The sequence below is a fragment of the Sminthopsis crassicaudata genome, chromosome 2 (assembly GCF_048593235.1).
Source record: "Sminthopsis crassicaudata isolate SCR6 chromosome 2, ASM4859323v1, whole genome shotgun sequence".
Taxonomy (NCBI): domain Eukaryota; kingdom Metazoa; phylum Chordata; class Mammalia; order Dasyuromorphia; family Dasyuridae; genus Sminthopsis; species Sminthopsis crassicaudata.
In genome coordinates, this window is record NC_133618.1 from 104,096,699 (window position 1) to 104,118,106 (window position 21,408).

At 33.3% G+C, this 21,408-nt stretch overlaps 1 protein-coding gene across 11 annotated transcripts in view; it reads right to left on the bottom strand.

Moving 5' to 3' along the window:
• The window catches only part of CCDC88A (coiled-coil domain containing 88A), a 146,183-nt gene that overhangs the window by 84,892 nt on the left and 39,883 nt on the right, over window positions 1-21,408 (bottom strand). For all 11 annotated transcript variants that reach the window (XM_074286961.1, XM_074286962.1, XM_074286959.1 and 8 more), the window contains exons 4-5: window positions 9,483-9,552; window positions 1,731-1,789 (exon numbers count right to left, since the gene is read on the bottom strand). In XM_074286961.1, the coding sequence (XP_074143062.1) occupies window positions 1,731-1,789; window positions 9,483-9,552 (129 nt within the window). The remainder of the gene's footprint in view (window positions 1-1,730; window positions 1,790-9,482; window positions 9,553-21,408) is intronic.

Here is a 21,408-nt window from a genome sequence, read left to right on the forward strand (position 1 = left end):
GTGGATAAAGCACCAGCCTTGAATTCAGGAGAACCTGAGTTCAAATCTGGTCTCAGACACTTAACACTTCCTAGCTGTGTGACCCTGGGCAAGTCACTTAACCCCAGCCCCAGAAAAAAAAAAAAGGAAAAAAAATTAGTTCAATTTTTCAAAATGCAGAAATTAAAAACTAGACATAAGACAGCATCTGCTGGAACTCTATCTTTCCAGAAATCAGCAAGAGTCAGGATCACTAAACGTCTTTATTCTAGATCTTTACCTTCGCCTCCAACGCCCGGTCACGAGTGCAAGTGAGCTTGAGTTCCACCACCCAAGTTTCTCTTGCTCCTCCCACACACGTCACTTCCCCCTCTTTGTCCCACCAATCAAGTCAGCACAGAACAGCTGGGGAGGGTCAACCTTAAACAAGTTAATAGGGAACCGTCCAATTGGCAATTAGTCTCACGTGCTTCACCATCCAAGTGCATTGCTCAGTTCTAGCCCTTTACAAGCATCCACTAGAAAATGCCATCTGAATCCAGAAAGAGAACTATGACAATTGAATGTAAATCAACACATGCTATGTTCACTTTTTGTTTGTTTGCTTTTTCTCTCATATTTTTCCCCTTTTGTGCTGATTTTTCTCTCCCAATATGATTCATAAAGAAATGTATATTTAAAAAGTTAACATACATGTGTAACCAGAAGAGAAAAAAATAAAACAATAACAATAAATAAATGAAATAGTATCCACATTTACCTTATGTTTGTACATCGCATCTAGAATGGCAAAAAGTCATCCAGGCTATGATCCAAATTGTTAATGTTTCATTATTATAGTCACATCAGTTTTTTGACAAAATTTTAACTGGTTATAAGAACCTGGCAGCTAGGTAAGAAGGTATATAGCACTAGGCTTAGTAGAGTCAGGAAGATCTAAGTTCAAATTTGGCTTTAGACCCTTACTAGTTAGTTATGTGATCCTAGTCAAATCACTTGAATTTTCTCAACTGTAATATTACCTCACAGGGTTACTCACTATAACTTAACATAGTGCCTGGTTAATGGAAAGAGCTATAGAAATGCTTATCCTCTTCCTTTTACCTCCTACTAATTGAGAACTAAACTGGATACTAAATTCTCAAAAGCCAAGTCCTGACAAGCCCTATTAGACTGCATATTTGCTATCTGACAATAAGATAAAAGTTGTCAGAATGATGTTTATCATCTATTGATTATTTCTGCAATAGCAAATCATCAAGCTGTATATTAAACACAAAAAGGATTATGGTGAGGATAACAGCTAGATTTACATAGACTTTTACTAAGCACTTCATTTATGGTATTTCATTTGATAAGCTTTTTGAGTAAGTGCTCTTACACTCATTTCACATGTGAGGAATGTAGAGCTAAGTAATTTGCTCAGAATCACAGTTAATAAACATCACAAGTAATATGTGAATGCAGTTTTCCTAAGTATTAAATCTAATGCTCCCTTCACTAAACTATGATACTTCATGATATGAATGAAATTATGATCTGCATAAGCAGAATGATACAAATAAAAAAAAGATTTTTTTCAAGTTCTAGATGTACAAGTAATTGTATATTAAAAATATACTTCAAAAAGAAGTATCTTCCATCTTTTGGGGAATGAAAAATCATGATAAATTTTTAAAAACTGGTTTTGCATACTAGACTAAGTAAGTATTTACCAAAAAAGAAAACATTAAAAAAAATGTATAACTCACCTGAACAGCACAACCAAGTAGAAGTAACAGTAGCTTTTTAATTTCTTCTGTACCTTGTTCTAAAAGAAAGTTATGAAATACATTATTTTCATACATTTTAAGTGGGATTCACTTCTAAACATTTCCAGATAATAATTCCTAAACTGAAGGAAATTTCCAGGTTTCTATTGACTTTTCTTTGTCCCATACAACATTTTCACTTTAAAAGATCTTTTGTGTCCTTTAATAAAGGATCATCTAAGGCAAATAAAATAAAATAAAATAAAATGCTACAGGAATCCTAGGATTTCTGGCTGAAAAGGATTAAAGAGGCCATTTATTCCAATTCCTACATTTATTGATGGTAAACTGACTTAAAAGAATTGTGAACCAGTAAACTTTTCTGGAGAGTAATTTGAAACTATGCCAAAAGATCTTTTAAAAAAACCTGTGGGGGGGGGGGGGCAGCTAGGTGGTGCAGTGGATAGAGCACCAGCCTTGAATTCAGGAGGACCAGAGTTCAAATCTGATCTCAGACACTTAACACTTCCTAGCTGTGTGACCCTGGGCAAGTCACTTAACCCCAGCCTCAGGAGAAAAAAAAAAACAAACAAACCTGTGCATGCCCTTTGACATATCAATAACACTACTGTAACTAAAGAAATCAAAAATATGTTCAAAAATTTATCAATTCTTTTTTGTGGTGGCAAAAGATCAGAAATTGAGGGATGCCCAAACTGTGGTATATGATTATGTGATACTATTGGGCTATAAGAAATAACAAGGGTAATGATTTTAGAAAAAATCTGGAAAGACTTACATGAACTGATGCAAAGTGAAGCAAGCAGAATCAGGAGAACATTTTACCCAGTAACAACAGGATTGTAGCAAGGATCAGCAATGAAAAGACTTAGCTACTCTAATCAATACAATTATCCAAAAGACTGCCCAAAGAATTCATGATGAAAAATGCCATCTACCTCCAGAGAAAGAACTGATGAACTGAAGCAGTTTGTTTTTCACTTTGTTTTTCTTGCCTTTTTTTTTTTTTTGCAACAAGGATAATGTGAAATATATTTTACATGGCTTCACATCCTTGCCTTCTCAATGGATACGGAAAGGACTGAAAAGGCAATCTGGAGCTCAAAATTATCCAGATAAATGTTAAACTTAAAAAAAAAATTGTATTTCTGGGGCAGCTAGATGGCACAGTAGAACACAAGCCCTGGAATCAGGAAGACCTGAATTCAAATACATCATCAGACACTTAACACTTCCTGGCTGTGTAACCCTGGCTGAGCAAGTCACTTAACACTCCAACCGCCGCACAAAAAAGGAGGGGAAACCACAAAACCCCACCCCAAATAAAACAAAACAAAACAAAACAAAAAAAGACTGCTTCTTTCAATAGTGCTATCCAGTTGAGTAATGCTTATTAATTCAATGCAGGTTATAAGAACAGTAACACTTATGAGAAGACAAGTGAGGGAGAGCAGTCTCAAATTTCCAGAAATGTTATTCAGAATTGAGCCAAGAATGTAGTCAAAGGAAAAAAGATCTCTCAGTAAAGAGGAGCTCTGCCTGGTCTCTCCCTAGCATTTTATTCTCTAGGAAAGAACTCCTCACCCTCAAGCAATCCCCGATATTTGTGTTTAAATTGCAGACCATGGCAAAAAGACTTACCCATAGTGACAAAGAGAAGCTAATCACAGATGAAGGAAACTGAACAATAACTGTACAATAACAAAGTACAGTAACTTAAGACCACTGAAAGATGGTTTGCCTTAAAGATATGGGCTAAATATTCAAATTTGCATCAATAATGATTCAAATAAATTCGACAAGCATAAACATATACTATATATCAATATGTGATACTGAGAACAGTATCACGTTAAAACAGCCATGTGAAGATAAAAAATAAAACAAAACAAAACTCTATCCAATGTTCCACTTACTAGTAGGAATATTTAAATATGATAAATAGCTCAGGAAAAACTGAGAAGGAAAAGATCATTTTTGCAGGGAAAATGTTGGTCAGAAAAAATTTCCTGCAGATGGAACTTGAATAGAGCCTTGAAAGAATCAATCGTCTTTCCCTTTAATCTCTTCCTTCAGGTAATTGTTCTTCTCAAAAATTTTTTCACAAGCCCCCTTGATCTTTATCTTTTCTTTTTTATTTCATTCTATCTTTCCTCTTTAATCTTCCATACCTATATTCTTTATTTTAAAGATAAAAGTCAAAATACAAGGATAAATTAATTGCAGGCTAATTCCAAATAATGAAGCTCTTTTTCCATTCATGTTACCTTTCAAAGCTCAAAATACTTTTAAAGTTTAGACCATATTTATTTCCATTCTAATTTTTATACCTAATCTTATATGTAAAAATCAGTCCTTTTGCAAACACAGCATTCCTCTGAACTTCCCTATATTTTGAGACCACTGTCATTCCAGTTACCAAGATTCACAAAGGCATTCTTATAGTTTTTAACTTTTTTATTCTGTTTTTCCCTCCATTTCTCCACTAGATTTATATAATTTTAAACAGTAGAAATTCTAATTAGTCATGAAGTTAGTCGATAGGTATGTATTAAGTATCTACCATGTGCTATATATGCACTGTGTTAAATGCTAGGGATAGAATGAAATGCAAAAAGACTGTTCTAGTTCACAAAGACCTCACTGTCCTATAGGGCAGACCACATACAAAGAACTAAGTACAGAAAATTGATATACAACATATGCTAGAAGTAATGAATTGAGGGAAAGCATTAACATTAAGTAGGACCAGGATTAAGTAGGAAAAGATCATGTTTTATTTGACTTAGGTGGAATCCATAAAGTAGAGATAAGAATGGAAGAAAATGCTAGGCATAAGTAACAGCTAGTGAAAATGCTTAGAATCACCTTCACTTGAATGAAAAATACAGTTTGTGGTGGTGAATAAGATGTTTTTTAAAAAATTAGAAAGGGAGGGAAGATTGTGAAGGACTCTATACATCAAACAGAAGATTTTATATTTGATCTTAAAAATGATGTGAGGGGGCAGCTAGGTGGCGCAGCGGATAGAGCACCAGCCCTGAATTCAGGAGGACCTGAGTTCAAATCTGGTCTCAGACACTTAACACTTCCTAGCTGTGTGACCCTGGGCAAGTCACTTAACCCCAGCCTCAGAAAAAAATAAATAAAAAAGAAAAAAAAAAGATAAAAATGATGTGAGCAACTGGAGTTTACTTAATGTTACCACATTTGGATATGTTATCTCAATTTTTACTTCCAGCCACTCTCTCCAAAATCATTAGTCCTACATTCAAGCCCTCAAAATTGACTATTAGAAGAACTTCTACCTTCTTTAAGATTCTCCCTTCCTAACTCCACATAGCTATCTAATTATTATCTATTCAACAGAGGACTTACTGTCACTTCCTTACTGAAAAATCTTAAGAATTCCCAGTTGCCTGTAACATAAATACTATTTCCTCCATTTGGTATGTAAATATAACCAACTTCAACAAATTATCCATGCCTGCCCTTTAGATCATTTCATATTACTACATTTCATGCACTCTTTATTGTAGCAAAAACAGCCTACTAACTGTTCCCAGATCTTCACATATCTCCTACCTCTGAGCCTTTTCATAAATTGTCCTATGCATTCTTCTTGATTTAACTCTATTAAACCCTTTCACTTAGTCCATGGCTCAACTCAATTTAAAGGAAGTTAATTCAAAAATTCATCATTTTAAAAATAAGCATATTGATTTTTATGTTTTTAAATCAAATTTATTTCAACTCCTTGCCCTCACCCATATTAAACAAAGAAAAATAGGGAAAATGACGCATTTGACAAAGTATAATACCTTAGCATTTTACCCTTTTTTCCTTTTCTATAATGTCAATCTGATCTTAACTTCAAGAAAATACGCTCAATATTTTATACAAAGAATGATATATATATATACACACACACACATATATGTTACAAGAAAAAAATATGTATCTTAAACATTTATTAAGTACCTGTTATAAGACACTAGAGATAAAAAGACCTCGAAGAGTCTAACTGTCTGCTGTTCTCAAACAATCTGTGTTTCTCCTGCTTTCCATTGATACAAGATCTGCCTCAATAGTTAATGTATTCCCATATTATCTCTCTCACACCAATGTTATTGAACCCCAGTTACCAATGAACACTGTTCCTCTACCCTATCTTTTTTCTCACTCTGATTTACTTTAACTGTTACTTCTTCAACTTTGTTCTCTAGATCTACCCTCCAGAGTGCCCTCTAGAATTCCTGTTCTATATAATTAACAAACTTTATTACTTTCTCACTTTTTTTATCTTTCACTCTTTACTAGGCTTCTTTCACTCTTACTAGGCATCCTTTCCAGTACCTTCCACACTTTTCTATCATACTGGGTGTCTATCACCATGGCAATATTCATTAGTGTCTATGGATATTTGTAGTTTTTCTCTTTAACATCACTAAAAAACATTTTTGAAGTTTTCTCTACCCAAAAGTATCACCCATGCATGCAAATGATAATGGCTGTTACCTATCCCCAGGAAATTCTACATATTTCCTCTTTCCTCAAAGAATTCAAGGATTGGCTCTACCTCAAGTCCAGCCAGATTACAATAGTATTTCTACCTACACATTAATGTTACCCAAATACCCTAACTTATCAATTCTTTAATCTACTTAGTGCCCATGACCTTAGTCCTTTTTCCTACTTTACATATAATCACCTTACAAATAATCCTATTTCTATGTAAAGAAATTCTGGGGAAAAAAATCCTGTATTTGATTATTTTTTATCATTCCATTTCCCCCTTGGCCTTTTAACCCTAGCCCTATTCTTTGTCCTTAGGGTGATTTGCAATCACTCTATCTGTAAGTTCTATCCCAGGCATAGGCTCTTCCTTTGCAAACAAATTCAATTCTAGATCTAGATCCAAGATCTTCAAATTCTTCATTTTATTATCTACCACCAATTACTCCTTAACAAACCCTGACTCTGGTTTACTCCCTATGGGATCAGAGTTCAAAAGCCTTACCTGCCCTTCCCTTTCCTTGGCAAAAATGGCTACTTCTTATAAGCAGAGCACATATAATGGCAAAAGATGCGTCTCCTCGAGACACAAATCTGGGAAATGAAGTTATTGGAAGAGGGTAGGAACTGGGATGAGGGTTTAGTAGTCAAAGAACCAAAAGGTAAAGTATTGGGAAGTGGTGAATGTGCCTATCCATTCCACACAGAAAAAGGAGGCAATACTTAGGCCTTTTAATTGCTCAAGATAAAATATCCTCTCCCTGGAAATCTTGGCTGATAGGTCAAATTACATTCAAGAGTATAATAATCTCTTAGATAACATATTCCATACTACACTTGAACTATGAAAATGACTTACTGACTGTACAGAAAGTATCGTCATCTTTGCAATAGCTCTTGATATTTTTCAACTCTTTACATCAGTCAACTCTTTACATCAGGTAAGACTATTATGCCATATAGGATAAACCATGTAGATTTTAAAACTCATTTTCACTCAGGTCATTACATTGTTATCTTTTTATTTATTTCTCCTATTTTTCTGGCTTCTTATACCTCCAAACCTGGAATAGTCCAATAACAGCATTAAAGGGTATTGAGGTTGTAGAGGGCTAGAACTGAGCAGATGCAAGATAACCTGACACTTGAGGCTAATTACCAATTCTCTATCACCACATGTTTGGAGGATGACCCTACTTAACTATTCCGTGCTGGCAGGATAAGTGGGTGTGGACAAAGAAGGGGAAGTGAGATCAGGGGGTGGAGTAGAAGGAGAAGATTGATTTATTCTCTTGGGGGTGGAGAGAGAGGAAGGAGGTATGGAGATTGCTAGATCTAATCCCCAGACCATGACTGCAAAAGACCAAGAATAAAGAAAGACTTTTGCTTATCCTGACTCCGGCTGATTCTAAGAGATTCGGGGTCTCAACATTTGGTTATTTGAGAAAGTCCTCTGGAAGACCTATATAAAGACCAAGAGGTAAAAGATGCTGGGAAGAATATTTGCTTTTTATGCTTTATCTTTCTAACCATAAGAAATTAATGCAATTAAAACAAAGTTGTTAATATAAAATTTGTTTTCACCTCTTTTTTTTGATGCTGAGTAAAGGAGGTAGGGAACACAAGAAAGAATAGATCCTATTTACTGTAGTCAAAATGGTCTCAATTTAGTGACTTTTTGGCTGAATATATATTACATAACTATTTAATATTATTGATATTTTTCAATCTCCTAAAAACAAGTCATGTACTTAAGATACAGCAATATCCTTATAATGTATATACAGTTCTATGTACCATCATTAATGGGAAAAAAACCCACCTCACATTGTTTCAAAGTCCAAATACCTTTCAAAATTAAAACAAGACAGAATGACCATATTGAAATATACTAAGATATTAGAAATCAAAATATTTGTTATAAAATATGCAAATACATATATAAGCATCTGATATAAAAATACAAAAAATAAATAAAAAGCTAAAGGTCAAAGCATTAAAATATAGAAAATATATATTTGAAAAATGAACAAAATAAGGAAACAGACATGATGCTTAGAAGGAAGAAATTATACAATATACAATTATAATTCTAATAATTCTGATCTTTAGTGGTCAAAAGAAATCATCCTTAATGAGACTTGCTCTTTTTTCAATTCCCAGTATTATCATCAGGGCACAGGTTATCAGTATTCTTTCAAGGGAATGTTATTATTCAATCAGTCCAACTCTGTGATCTAGTAGATCACACTTTTCTTGGCAAAGATAACTAGTTTATCTTTTCTTCTCCAGTAGAATAAGGCAAACAGAGGTTAAATAACTTGCCCAAGATCATACAACTGGTAAGTATCTGAGGTCAGGTTTGACCAGTCTTTCTGACTCCAAGCCCAGTGCTCTATCCACCGAGATATCTAGTTGCCTTTTCTGTACTTTTCTAGAGAAAAGGGATAGGACTGCTTGAAACTTCATCTTCTAAGTCTTCAGTTATGTGGAATTAATCAGGCACAATCTGGGTAGTGTATATGTGATGTAGTGGGTAGAGAAAACTGACCTCTCAAAGCCAATAGACCTAAGGTGAAATTCTACCTCTGACACACACTTGAATTTCTCAGAGCTCAAGGCAATTTTTAAAGAAATAAGTTGCAAAAGTGGAATTCCCAAAAAATCAAATTTTAAAGTTTTAGGACACTATTAATCTGACATCATTATTCTTCTCTAAAGGATAGTTTGGGAGTAATTTTTTTAAAAAGGATAATGAGTAGAGGTAAAAATCACAAATTAAACACTATTACTTTCAAAGATAAAGATTTTACCCATTTATTTATTTGAATAGTAGTTAGAAGAACAAATGAATCCCATCATCTACATTCAAAAGAAATATAGTTTTTCAAGTACCAAGAGATTAAAGTTGACATTTCAAATCTAACAAATGCTAAGACTTTTATGATTTCCATTGCCTATGACAGCTTCTGACATGGCACACAGCAGATATTTAATAAAATACTTATTCTCTTAAAATAATGAAAACTGCATAAAAACCATTCCCATCATTTTGCCTAAATGATTAAAAGACAAGTTGAAACTTAAAACTGAATAATATTTTGGAATCTCTTCAATAAAATTTTCCAAGACATAGATCTATTGATCTACTCTGTTTTCATTTCTGAAATAAAATTTATAATGACAAATTAAGAAATCACAACAATTTTAACTTACCAGAAAAGGGATTTTTGCCAATGGTTAAGACATTTGGCAAAGACATCATGATCAATTGCTGCAAAGTCTCCTGTAAAAAGACAAGCAAGATCTTAAATCCACACATTTAACTTTGGATTTTAAATTACAAGAATTGAGCTTTACTTTAGTCAATAAGGCACCAATAGTCACAAAAAAGTTAGGTTGAAATGTTCTTTAAGCTTATGGAAATTTCTAAGATTAAATTTCTTCAATTAAAGGCTATGTAAAACAGAAGTTTGCTTTCTCTTTTCCTGAAAAATTGCTAAAACTAGATTTTAAGGTTATCTTTTTTCTACTGGTGCTTTTTGCTTTTTAAATCACATTCATTTCCAAATACATTTCTTCCAGTTTTACAAAACATTCCCTGGTTTAAAAAAAAAATTTAAAACAACACCATCACTGTTCAGCAAAACCAATACATCAACCACATCTTACATTATATTAAATACACAGGAATATTAGCTTATATATACATTCCCCAAAAAATGAACTTTTCAATAAATCATATTTATCTCTATATAAAATATTATTTAACTAACTTTATTCCAACAATTTTTACAAAATCAAAATAAGACTATGTTTATATTCGTATTAATACTGTGATGAGAAAACAGCTAAATGAAATTTCAATTTGCCTTGTTTTTTAAGAGGTATATGATATATCATTTTGGGCATAGCTAATGTGATAATTTTTTTTTAAATTCACTGCATACTTGTTACAATGGGGGACAAAAATATAAGTGTGAAAAAATACTTAAATGAAAAGAATTTTCAAACTTTAATGTTGTCTAATACTACTAAAGTAAGATTCCCATGGTCACTTATCACATAGTACTAGATTCTCTATTAATTCTAACTTTTAATCTATGATTTTATATACAACAGGGAGCAATTTCCAGAATAAAAGGTTTCTTAAATAGTCAATTTTTAAATTACACTGTAATCTACTTATTACGCATATTAAGAATGTTAATAAAGAAATGTTAAAAGATGTCACTTTTTTTAAAAAAGTACTTAATTTGCATATTAAGCAAAATAAATTCCTAAAAGAATTTTAAGATGAAAAGAAGTTAACAAATCATTTTGAGTGATGAGTTACAATTTTTTAAAAATTCAAGCTATTTTTAAAACATATGTACAGAAAAATTTTAACATTCAACTTTGCAAAACCTTGTGTTCCAAATGTTTTTCTTCCCTTTCCCCAACTCCTCTCCCCCAGACAGCAAGTAATCCAATACATTAAACATGTACAGTTCTTCTATACATACTTCCACAATTATCATGGTGCACGAGAAAAATCAGATCAAAAAGGAAAAAAAAATAAGACAACAAAATACACGCAAACAACAATAAAAAAGGTGAAAATACTATGTTGTATATTCACAATCAATCTCCACATTCTCTCTCAGGATGGATTTCTTCATCACAAGATCATTGGAACTGGCCTGAATCATCTCATGGCTGAAAAGAGCCACATTCATCAGAATTGATCATCATACAATCTTGCTGTTGCTGTGAACAATGTTCTTCTGGTTCTACTTACTTCATTTAGCCTCAGTTCATATAAGTCAATGAGTTAAAATTCTTGACTACAACAAAATATCATCTTAAATTTCCAAGTCTATATAATCTGGATATTGCAAGTGATTGGTTTAAATTCTATTTTAAGTAGACAAAAATTTTGTCAGCAGCCATTCTCCAATTGATAAATGGTCAAAGGATATGAACAGTTTTCAGATAATGAAATTGAAACTATATCCACTCATATGAAAGAATGTTCCAAATCACTGTTGATCAGAGAAATACAAATTAAGACAACTCTCGAGATACCACACACATCTGTCAGGTTGGCTAAGATGACAGGAAAAAATAATGATTAATATTGGAGGGGATGTGGGGAAACTGGGACACTGATGCATCGCTGGTGGAGTTGTGAACGAATCCAACCATTCTGGAGAGCAATCTGGAATTATGCCCAAAAAGTTATCGAACTGTGCATACCCTTTGATCCAGCAGTGGTACTACTGGGCTTATATCCCAAAGAAATACTAAAGAAGGGAAAGGGATGTGCCAAAATGTTTGTGGCAGCCCTTTTTGTAGTGGCTAGAAACTGGAAAATGAATGGATGCCCATCAATTGGAGAATGGTTAGTAAATTGTGGTATATGAATGTTATGGAATATTATTGTTCTGCAAGAAATGATCAGCAGGATGAATACAGAGAGGCTTGAAGAGACTTACATGAACTGATGCTAAGTGAAATGAACAGAACCAGATCATTATATACTTCAACAATATTGTATGAGGATGTATTCTTTTTTTTTTAATCTTTTTTTATATTAATTTTATAATTATAACATTTTTTGACAGTACATATGCATAGGTAATTTTTTTTTTTTAAATAACATTATCCATTGTACTCCCTTCTGTTCTGAATTTTTCCCCTCCTTCCCTCCACCCCCTCCCCTAGATGGCAGGCATTCCCATACATATTAAATATCTTATAGTATATCCTAGGTACAATATATATGTGCAGAACCCAATTTTGTTGTTATTGTTGCAAAGGAAGAATTGTATTCGGAAGGTAAAAATAATCTGGGAAGAAAAACAAACAAACAAAAAAAATGCTCACAGTTTACACTCATTTCCCAGTGTTCCTTTTCTGGGTGTAGCCGATTCTGTCCATCATAGATCAATTGGAATTGGATTAGCACTTCTCTATGTTGAAGATATCCATTTCCACCAGAATACCTTATGAGGATGTATTCTGATGGAAGTGGATATCTTTGACAAAGAGAAGATCTAATGAATGTAAAACTGTTTGCATTTTTGTTTTTCTTCCCAGGTTATTTTTACCTTCTGAATCCAATTCTTCCTGTGCAACAAGAAATTCAGTTCTACACATATATTTTTCTAGGATACACTATAACATATTTAACATGTATAAGACTGCCTGCCATCTAGGGGAGGGGGAGGAAGGGAGGGAAAGGAAAAATCCGTCACAAGTGAGTACAAGGGATAATGATGTAAAAAATTACCCATGCATATGTACTGTCAAAAAAAAGTTATAATCATAAAATTAAAAAAAATTTTTAAAAAGTTTTTGTCAAGAGTCCATTACTCCTAAGAGGGAAAAAATAATTATAATTAATAAACCAATTCATCCTATGATGTTAGAGATGATGTTAGTTACTTATTAGCATGTACCATTTTATCATATGACTATGAGATAGCCAAATAATTCATATACCTATTAACTATAATCCAAAAGATAAACCACCAACACTTACACAATAGTTATGCCATATATCTGGAATGCCATTTATTTGATAATAGTATAATAAATTTTACATGACATTAAACCATGGAGATTACTTAATTTATAATTTGGTAATATAGTCACTCATTCGTGTATTCTACAACCATTTATAAGCATCTATTTTATCCTAAAAAGTTGAGATAAGAAAACTAAACGAAACAAACTCTGTCCTGAGCTCTTAAGGGAAAATAATATGGACCAAAAAAAAAAAAAATTATATACAAAATAATTTTAGAAGTAGAGAACACTACCAACCGGGGAGTAGGGCATGTCAAAATAAGCCTGGTTGATAAAGTGATAATGTAGTTGAACCTACTTTAGTTCAATGATATGAGAAATGTGATTAAAACGTACATTCCACATATAAGGTGTCTATCTGGGCAAAGGCATAGAGATGAGTTTGGAGGAGGATAGAAAGAAAAATGATGAGTTCAGTTTTAGACATATTGTTTAAGATGTTTAAAGGGCTATTGTACAATGCAAGATGTAGAATAGCTGGAGATGAGCCTGAAAGTTGGCAGAGATAAGCAGATAGGGACAGGTTCATTCTATCTTTTTTTCCTACTACATAGCATTTAATACTTGATTAACAAAGAATAGTTTGGAAGTGGAAACAAGAATCAAGTAGTATGTCTAGACTGGAATTCTCCTTTGGGGGAAGCCAGGCCTTTCTGTTAGGCTAGTTCAGTATGATTGATTTACACTCAAGTGTAGAGCATGTAAGCTGGGAGGCAGAGACAGATTCACTCCAGTGTCCACCTTTGTGGTGGCTAGAGGCTGAAGCATAAGCCCTTGGACTCAGAGAGACATTCACTTCATCTCAGACCGTGGTGGCCTATCCTCCTGAATTTTCTCCACTGAAACCAAGTCCCCTCTGAAGACCAGGAGAAAGTTAGCTGAGTACCAGGTGAAGGAGATAACAAAGAATTTGGACTTTAATACCTGGATTTTCTTGTGGTGATTACTGAACTGAAACTAAGGCTGCTTCAAGACCTCCAGAAAACCAAATAAGAACATTACAGTGGAGGACCATGCCTTCTTGTTCACTTGGTGATGATGAAGTAATTACTGCTTTGTAATTCCAGGCAGAGTTAGCTAAGGTAAAAGGTTAAGAGATTCACATTGATGAAGAAGTGACACAAATGTTTTTCCTCAGTGTACTGAAAACGGTGATATCCAAACTTCATCCACTAAATAGTGACAGCTTTGTTCCACCCAAAGAATAGGAATTGTTACAAGAGGCTCAGAACATAACTATCATAGTAAGGGGTAGGAGAAGTCTGGGCAAGAAAGGAAATATACTCTCAATCACCCTAGATTTGGACCACGGGACTGAGGTTTCCATATAGCACCTGCACTTTTCTTGCCTAAAGAAATGCTACTCATTTGTTTTATCATCATAATAATGTTTGTACAATTCTTTATTGTTCACAAAAACAGTATCCTCACAGAAATTCTGGTAAACGGAACAGTGTTTATTATTTCCATTTTACAAAATAAGGCTCAGTGGTTAACAGATGTGTCCTTATTTTGACCCTGTCTTTTTTTTTGTTGATTTTTTTTTATATCCAATTCTGAAAATATTTTTCTCTGCATCTACTCCACGAGTCTTCTCTTTTAACAAAGCCAATAATAACAAAACAAAACAAAAAAAAAAAACCCAAAACAAAAAACAAGTCAAGGAATCAGACATACCTGAAAGAACATGACAATATTTGAGCATCCCAAGTCTCCCATTTATTCAAAAGAAATAAAGCACATTTTCTTAACTTTTATTTATACCATATCTGGTTCTTAAATTACACTGCCCAGTTTCATTTTCTTGATTTTTCTACATATATTTTTGTAAACACGGGCATATAGTTTCCTGTTCTACTTAACTCTGGTACAGATATCAGTCTTTGTGTTTTTCAATTTTTCACATGTCATTTTTTATAATATATAATACTCAATTATATTTATGTACTACAAATTATTTAGCCATTCCTTAATCAATAGACATTACTGTTTCCAAGTTTTTATTACCAGAAAAAATGGTGCTATGAATACTGAATATAAACAGAATCCTTGTAGGCCTTCGGCCCTCTTCTTTTCTCACTAAGTGACATTATCAGATCACATGGGCCTAATTATCATTTCTAATCCGAACTGTATACCTAGCTACAGTCTTTCTCCTGAGTTCCAGTCCCACAGTATCAATTGCCTAATGGATATTTTGAACTGTATATTCCATATACTTTTCAAATTCAACATTTCTAATGCATTAATTTCCCCAAAGAATCCACACCTCCTTCCAAGCAACTTTCTGTTAAGTATATCATCACACTTCTAGTTTTTCAGAATGAAAACTACCCCTACTTTGCTCATAATAAGCAGGTCTAAAAATAGATATTTATAATCTCAACCTATATAACAGCTATAACTAATTCCAGTTCTGAACCTCCAAAAACAGCTTGTGTTTCAACAAAGAATAATACACCAAGACAAAAATCTTAAATTCAAATTATTCCTCTTCCAAAAATTATGACTCTTAAGAGATGCCATATAATATCTTACTGATTTGAACAGTTTCCAAAGCAGTAAGCTCTTCAGGGTATTTATTCACTTAATCATTACAAAATTACTGAAAAACACTGTGAGTCTAGCATTCATAAAAACTAGTTAATGAAAAATAAAACTCTAGAAGACAATCCTTAAAAACTTTTTTACAAAATTCTCCAATGAAGATACTATACACTTCAATATTACATATTAATACTTCCTTGGAAAGTAAAACATCATTATAATCACAAACTGAAATGAAAATATGAAAAAAGTGGTGTACTATTAAATTTTAGAATTAGTAAATTAATCTCTTGCTTTTTTAGATTACTAATTATGAGTTCTTAATAAGTACTACTATTGAATAAAAAGAGCTAAAAGAATACATAGAAAAGATTGAAAATGAAGTACTGTCCAACAAATCCCTTAAGTTCAAAAGATAAAAACTTCAGGACAGCTAGATGATGCAGTGGATACAGCACTGAGCCTTGAGGGAAGAACAGAGCTCAAATCCAGCATCAGATACTCATGTGTGTGTGAGCCGCAACAAGTTTGCCTCAGTTTCCACATCTTCAAAAGGACTTGGAGAAGGAAATAGTTTGTGACTACATTACCATTTCCAAGAAAACCCCTATTGGGTCAAAAGACTCAGACATGACTGAAACAACTAAACCACATGGAATTTATTATGCTAAGCCCAAGAAAGACTTGTTAAAATAGATGGACAATAAGAAGCCCCTATCTATCACTTTCCCTCAGACTAAGCCCTTTTCCATACACATATATATCCAAAGTCCATCAACAAAAGCAGAACTAAGATGATGAAGTAAATGAAGCCAGGAAGCTGCTCAAGTTCTCCCAGTTTCCCTGGAAAACCACATAAAACCAAGCCACTAAAAAGAGTCTGATGTAATGAAACCACTCTCTATTTCAAGACAGATTGGAAGGTCCATCTCACTAGAGTAAAAGGTGTTTAGTTCAGATCAGATGGTGTCTTGGAAAGCCAGTGAGAGGGTCTTAATCAAACAGATTAACAACTAAGACTTTCAGTCCTGAGTCAGTAATAGATCAGATCTGTAGGGCAGCCTCCGGTCCAAAGCTCATAAGGCAAATTGCCAGGTAGGAAAACCAGGTTATTTCCTAGAAAGAACAGATAAAACTCCCCCCTACTGCAAGCAAGACACCAAATACAATGGGCTCCTGTGCTCAAAGCCAAGGCTCAGAACTGCACAGGAAGCTTGGGTCAGCAATTCCCTCTTTATTATCCTAGAGCTGAACCATTAAAGGTGCAAAAGAGGAAATAGAAAAGGAAAAGAAAAGAATATGAGCAAGAAACTGAAAAGAACCTTGACCATAGAAAGATACTATGGTCTACGGAGTAAATCTCAAAGAAGGATATGAACTAGTCACAAGCCCAAAGCAGTTTCTTGGAAGAAAAATTAAAGAAAAGAAACAAAAGATATATAGGAAAGTCTCAACAGCTTAGAAAAGGAAAGCAAGTCCTTAAAAATACAATTGGCCAAATGTAAAAAAAAAAATAAAAATAAAAAGACACAAAAGCTAACTGAAGAAAATCACACATTAAAAACTAGAACTGGGCAAATGGAAGCTAATGTCTATGAAACATCAAGAACCAGTCAAACAAAACTAAAAAGAATGAAAAAATGGAAGAAAATGTAAAATACTTTATTGGAACAACAGCCAATCTGGAAAATAAATCCAGGAGAGACTATTTTAAAATAATGGTCTACATGAAGGCCATGAACAAAAACAAGAGCCTAGATGACATTCTTCAAGAGATCAAGTTAAAATTGCTCTGATATACTAGAACCAGAGGGGGAAATAATCATTGAAAGAATCCCTCTATCACTTCCAGAAAGAGATCCTACAAGGAAAACCTCCAAGGAACACTGATGCAAAACTCCCTAACTTGAAGATTACTTCAAGGAAAAAATGCTGCAAATTGCCAGACAAAAACAATTCAAGTATCTAGGAGTTGAACAGTAAGGATTACCAAAGATTTGGCAGCTTCTACAATAAAGGATCAGAGGGCCTGGAATATCATATTCCGGAAGGAAAAGAATCTAGGGTCACAACCAAGAATTAACTACCCAGTGAGACTCAGCATCATTTTTCAGGGGAGGAAATGTATCTTCAATGAAGACTTTCAATCATTCCTATTGAAAAAAACAGAACTAAACAGAAAATCCAATCTTCAAATGTAGGACTCAAGAGAAGCATGGAAAGGTTAGCAGGAAAAAAAAGTACTATTTAAAGGTTAAACTGTTTACATTCCTAAATGGCAAAATGGTATATATAATTCTTGAGAACTGTGTTCCTGGGACAGTGGGGGGGGGGGGAGGAGGACATCAAATGGACAAAGGTATGGTTGTGAATGGACTCTGATGTGAGGATATCAAAGAAAAAGACTAAGAAGTAGAAAAGTCTGTACTGGAAAAAAAGAAGAAAGGGGAGGTATAATGAGACAAATTAGATCACATGAAGAGGCACAAAAGACCTATTACAATAGAGGGGAAAAAAGGAAGGGGGGGGTGAGCATTATCTGAAACTTGATCTAATCAGTTTTGGCTCAAAAAGGGAATTAACAATCACTATTATTTACCCTATTAAAGAAGAGAAAGAGAAAGAAAGAGAAGGAGAAAGGAGGAGGAAAAAAAGGACTGGAAAGAAGGGAAGGTAAAAAACACTAAAGAGGTAAGAGAAAAGGGGGGGGTGATGAAAGGAAGGGAAGGTTGAGGGTGGGATGGATTAGAAACAAAACATTACAAATGAGGGACAGAGCAGAAAAAGAAAACAAAAGTATATACAAGGAAAAAACTGGATGGAGGGAAATACAAAGCTGGTAATCATAACAGTGAATGGAAATGAGATTCTTTGCTGAAAAACACAAGCCAATATAGCACAGTGGATCAAAAGCCCCAAATCCTACAATTATGTTGTTTACAAGAAACACATTTGACACAGAGATACATATTGAGTAAGTAAGGGTCAAAGGCTGGAGCAGAATTCATTATGCTTCAGCCAAAGCAAAAAAAAGCAGGAGTAACAATTCTGATCTCAGATAAAGCAAAAGTAAAAATAGAACCAATTTAAAGAGAAAAGGAAACCACATCTAGTTAAAGTGTACTACAGAAAATGTAGTAGCATTGATTGTGAATGTATATGCACCAAATGGTAGAGCATCCACATTCTTAAGAAAAGTTATGCCAGTTACGACAGCAAAACTGTATTAGTGGGAGACCTCAACCCTTCTCAGAATTAAGATAAATCTAATCACAAAATAAACAAGAAACTAGGGAGGTTAACAGAATCCAAGAAAACTTAGATATGATAGAACTCTGGAGATATTTAAATAGGGTTAAGCTAGAAAAAGAACAAATTTAAAACCCCCTGTTAAATACCAAATTAGAAATTAGAAATTCTAAAACTCAAGAGATTAATAAAGTTGAAACTAAGAAAACTATGTAACTAATTAATGAAACAGAGTTGATTTTATGAAAAAAGCAACAAAATAGATAAACAGTTAATTTAATTAAAAAAAAATTACCAGTATCAAAAATGAAAAGGCTTAGCACCAATGAAAAATTAAAGCAATTACTTAAATGGCCTATTTTAGAAAAAAAATTCAACAAGCTATCAATGAGCTCCCCAAGAAAAAAATCTCCAGAGCCAAATGGATTTACAAGTGAATTCTACATTTAAAGAACAAATAACTCCAAAATTATATAAACTATTTGGAAAAATAGGTAAAGAAGGAGTCCTGCCAAATTCCTTTTATGACACAAAAATGGAAAAAGCAAAACAGAGAAAGAAAATTACAGATCTCCTTAATATTGATGCAAAAATTTAAAATATTAGCAAGAGATTATAGCAACTTATCAGCAGGATAGTATACTATGACCAAGTGGAATTTATACCAGGAATGCAGGGCTGCCTCATTATCATAAAAACTATTGCCATGATCAACCATATCAATAACAAACTCAACAGAAATCATATGATAATGTCAATAGATGCAGAAAAACCTTTTGACAAAATACAGCACCCATTCCTATTATAAACACTAGAGAATACAGAAATAAAGGGAGTTTTCCTTAACATGATAAGCAGTATCTATCTAAAATCAATAGCAAGCATTATTTATAATGAAGAGAAACTGGATGCATTCCCAATAAGATGAGGGATGAAACAAGGATGCCTATTATCACTACTATTATTCAACATTGTACTAGAAATATTGGCATTAGCAATAAAAAAGGAAAAAGAATTAAAGGAATTAGAACAAACAATGAGGAGATAAAACCGTATTACTCTTTGCAGATGTGATATATTTAAAGAGAATCCTAGATAATCATCCAAAAATCTACTTGAAACACTTAACAGTTTTAGCAAAGTTGCAAGATATAAAATAAATCCATCTAAATCATCAGCGTTTTCCTATTGACAAAGCCCAGCAAGAGATGATAGAGAAATTCCATTTAAAATAACTGTACTCAAAATAAAATATTTGGGTGTCTATTTGCCAAGACAAACCAAGGAACTATATGAAACACAATTAGAAAACACGTCACACAAATAAATTTAGTCAGATCTAGACAACTGGAAAAATATAAATTGCTCATAGGTAGGCTGAGCAAATATAATAAAAATCACATTGTACCAGACCTAACACTCTTATTATATGAAGCAGCACTCATCAAATCATTTGGTACTGGCTAAGAAATAGAGAAGTGGATCAGTGAAATAGATTAGATACACATGACACAATAATCAATGAATATAGTAATCTAGTATTTGATAAATTCCCAAACTCTAGCTTCTGGGATAAGAATTATTTCACAAAAAGTTTCTGAAAAAACTGGAAAGTACTGTCAGAAATTCAGCACAGACCTATTATTTCACACTTCATATCAAAATAAAGTCAAAATGGGTCTATGACATGGGCATAAAGGGTGATACTATAAGCAAATTACAAGAGCAAGGAATAGTTTACCTAACAGATCTTTGGAAAAGGGAGGAATTTATGACCAAAGAACTAGAAAACATTATGAAAGGCAAAATGGACAACTGTACATAAAATTTTAAAAAGATTTTGCACAAACAAGATTAAAAGGGAAGTACAAATTGGGGGAAAAAAATTTTACAGCCAATGTTTGTGATAAAGGTCTCATTTCTAAAATACATAGAGAACTGTGTCAAATTTATAAGAATTCAAGTCAATCCCCTATTAATAAATGGTCAAAGGACATGAACAGGTATTTTTCAGATAATGAAATAAAGCCATCTATAGTTATATGAAAAAATGCTCTAAATCACTATTAGAGAAATGCAAATTAAAACAACTCTGAGAGAACATCTCACACCTATCAACTGCCTCCAGAGAGAATGAATGTAAATCAACACATTCTATGTTCGCTTTTTCTTCTTTTTGTTTTCTTTTTTTTCCTCATGGTTTTTCCTTTTTGTACTGATTTTTCTCTCCCAACATGATTCATAAGGAAAAGGTATTTTAAAAATTTAATGTACGAAGTCAGTCAATAAGCATTCATGAAGCACTCATTGATGCTATATCAAAAGCACACTGCTCTAGGGATATAGAGACTGGCAAAAACAGTTGGATTTAACCAGCAAAGAAGATAATTTAGTAAATTTCAACAAATTAAGCAGCAAAGCACTATTCTACAGTTCAAAAAGATACAAAATCAAGACATAGTTCCTACCCCAAAAAAGCTTAAATTTCTACTAAGGAATACAGTATCTAAATATTGACTAACTGAAGTATGAGGAAGATAACTTAGGGGAATTTAGAAAGAATTCCCTGAGAAATGGGACAGAAGTGGAGTCTTGAAGAAAGCTAAGTAGATAGCAGAGAAAAGCCAGAAGTGCATTTTAGATATCCTAGACTTGGGTATAAAGGCACAGAGGAAGGAAATGAAATGTGCTTTAGAACCAGCTAGAAGGTCGGTTTGGCTGAAGTGTTTATGTGGTCATTTCTTAAGAAAAAGAAAATGTTATCAATAAAACT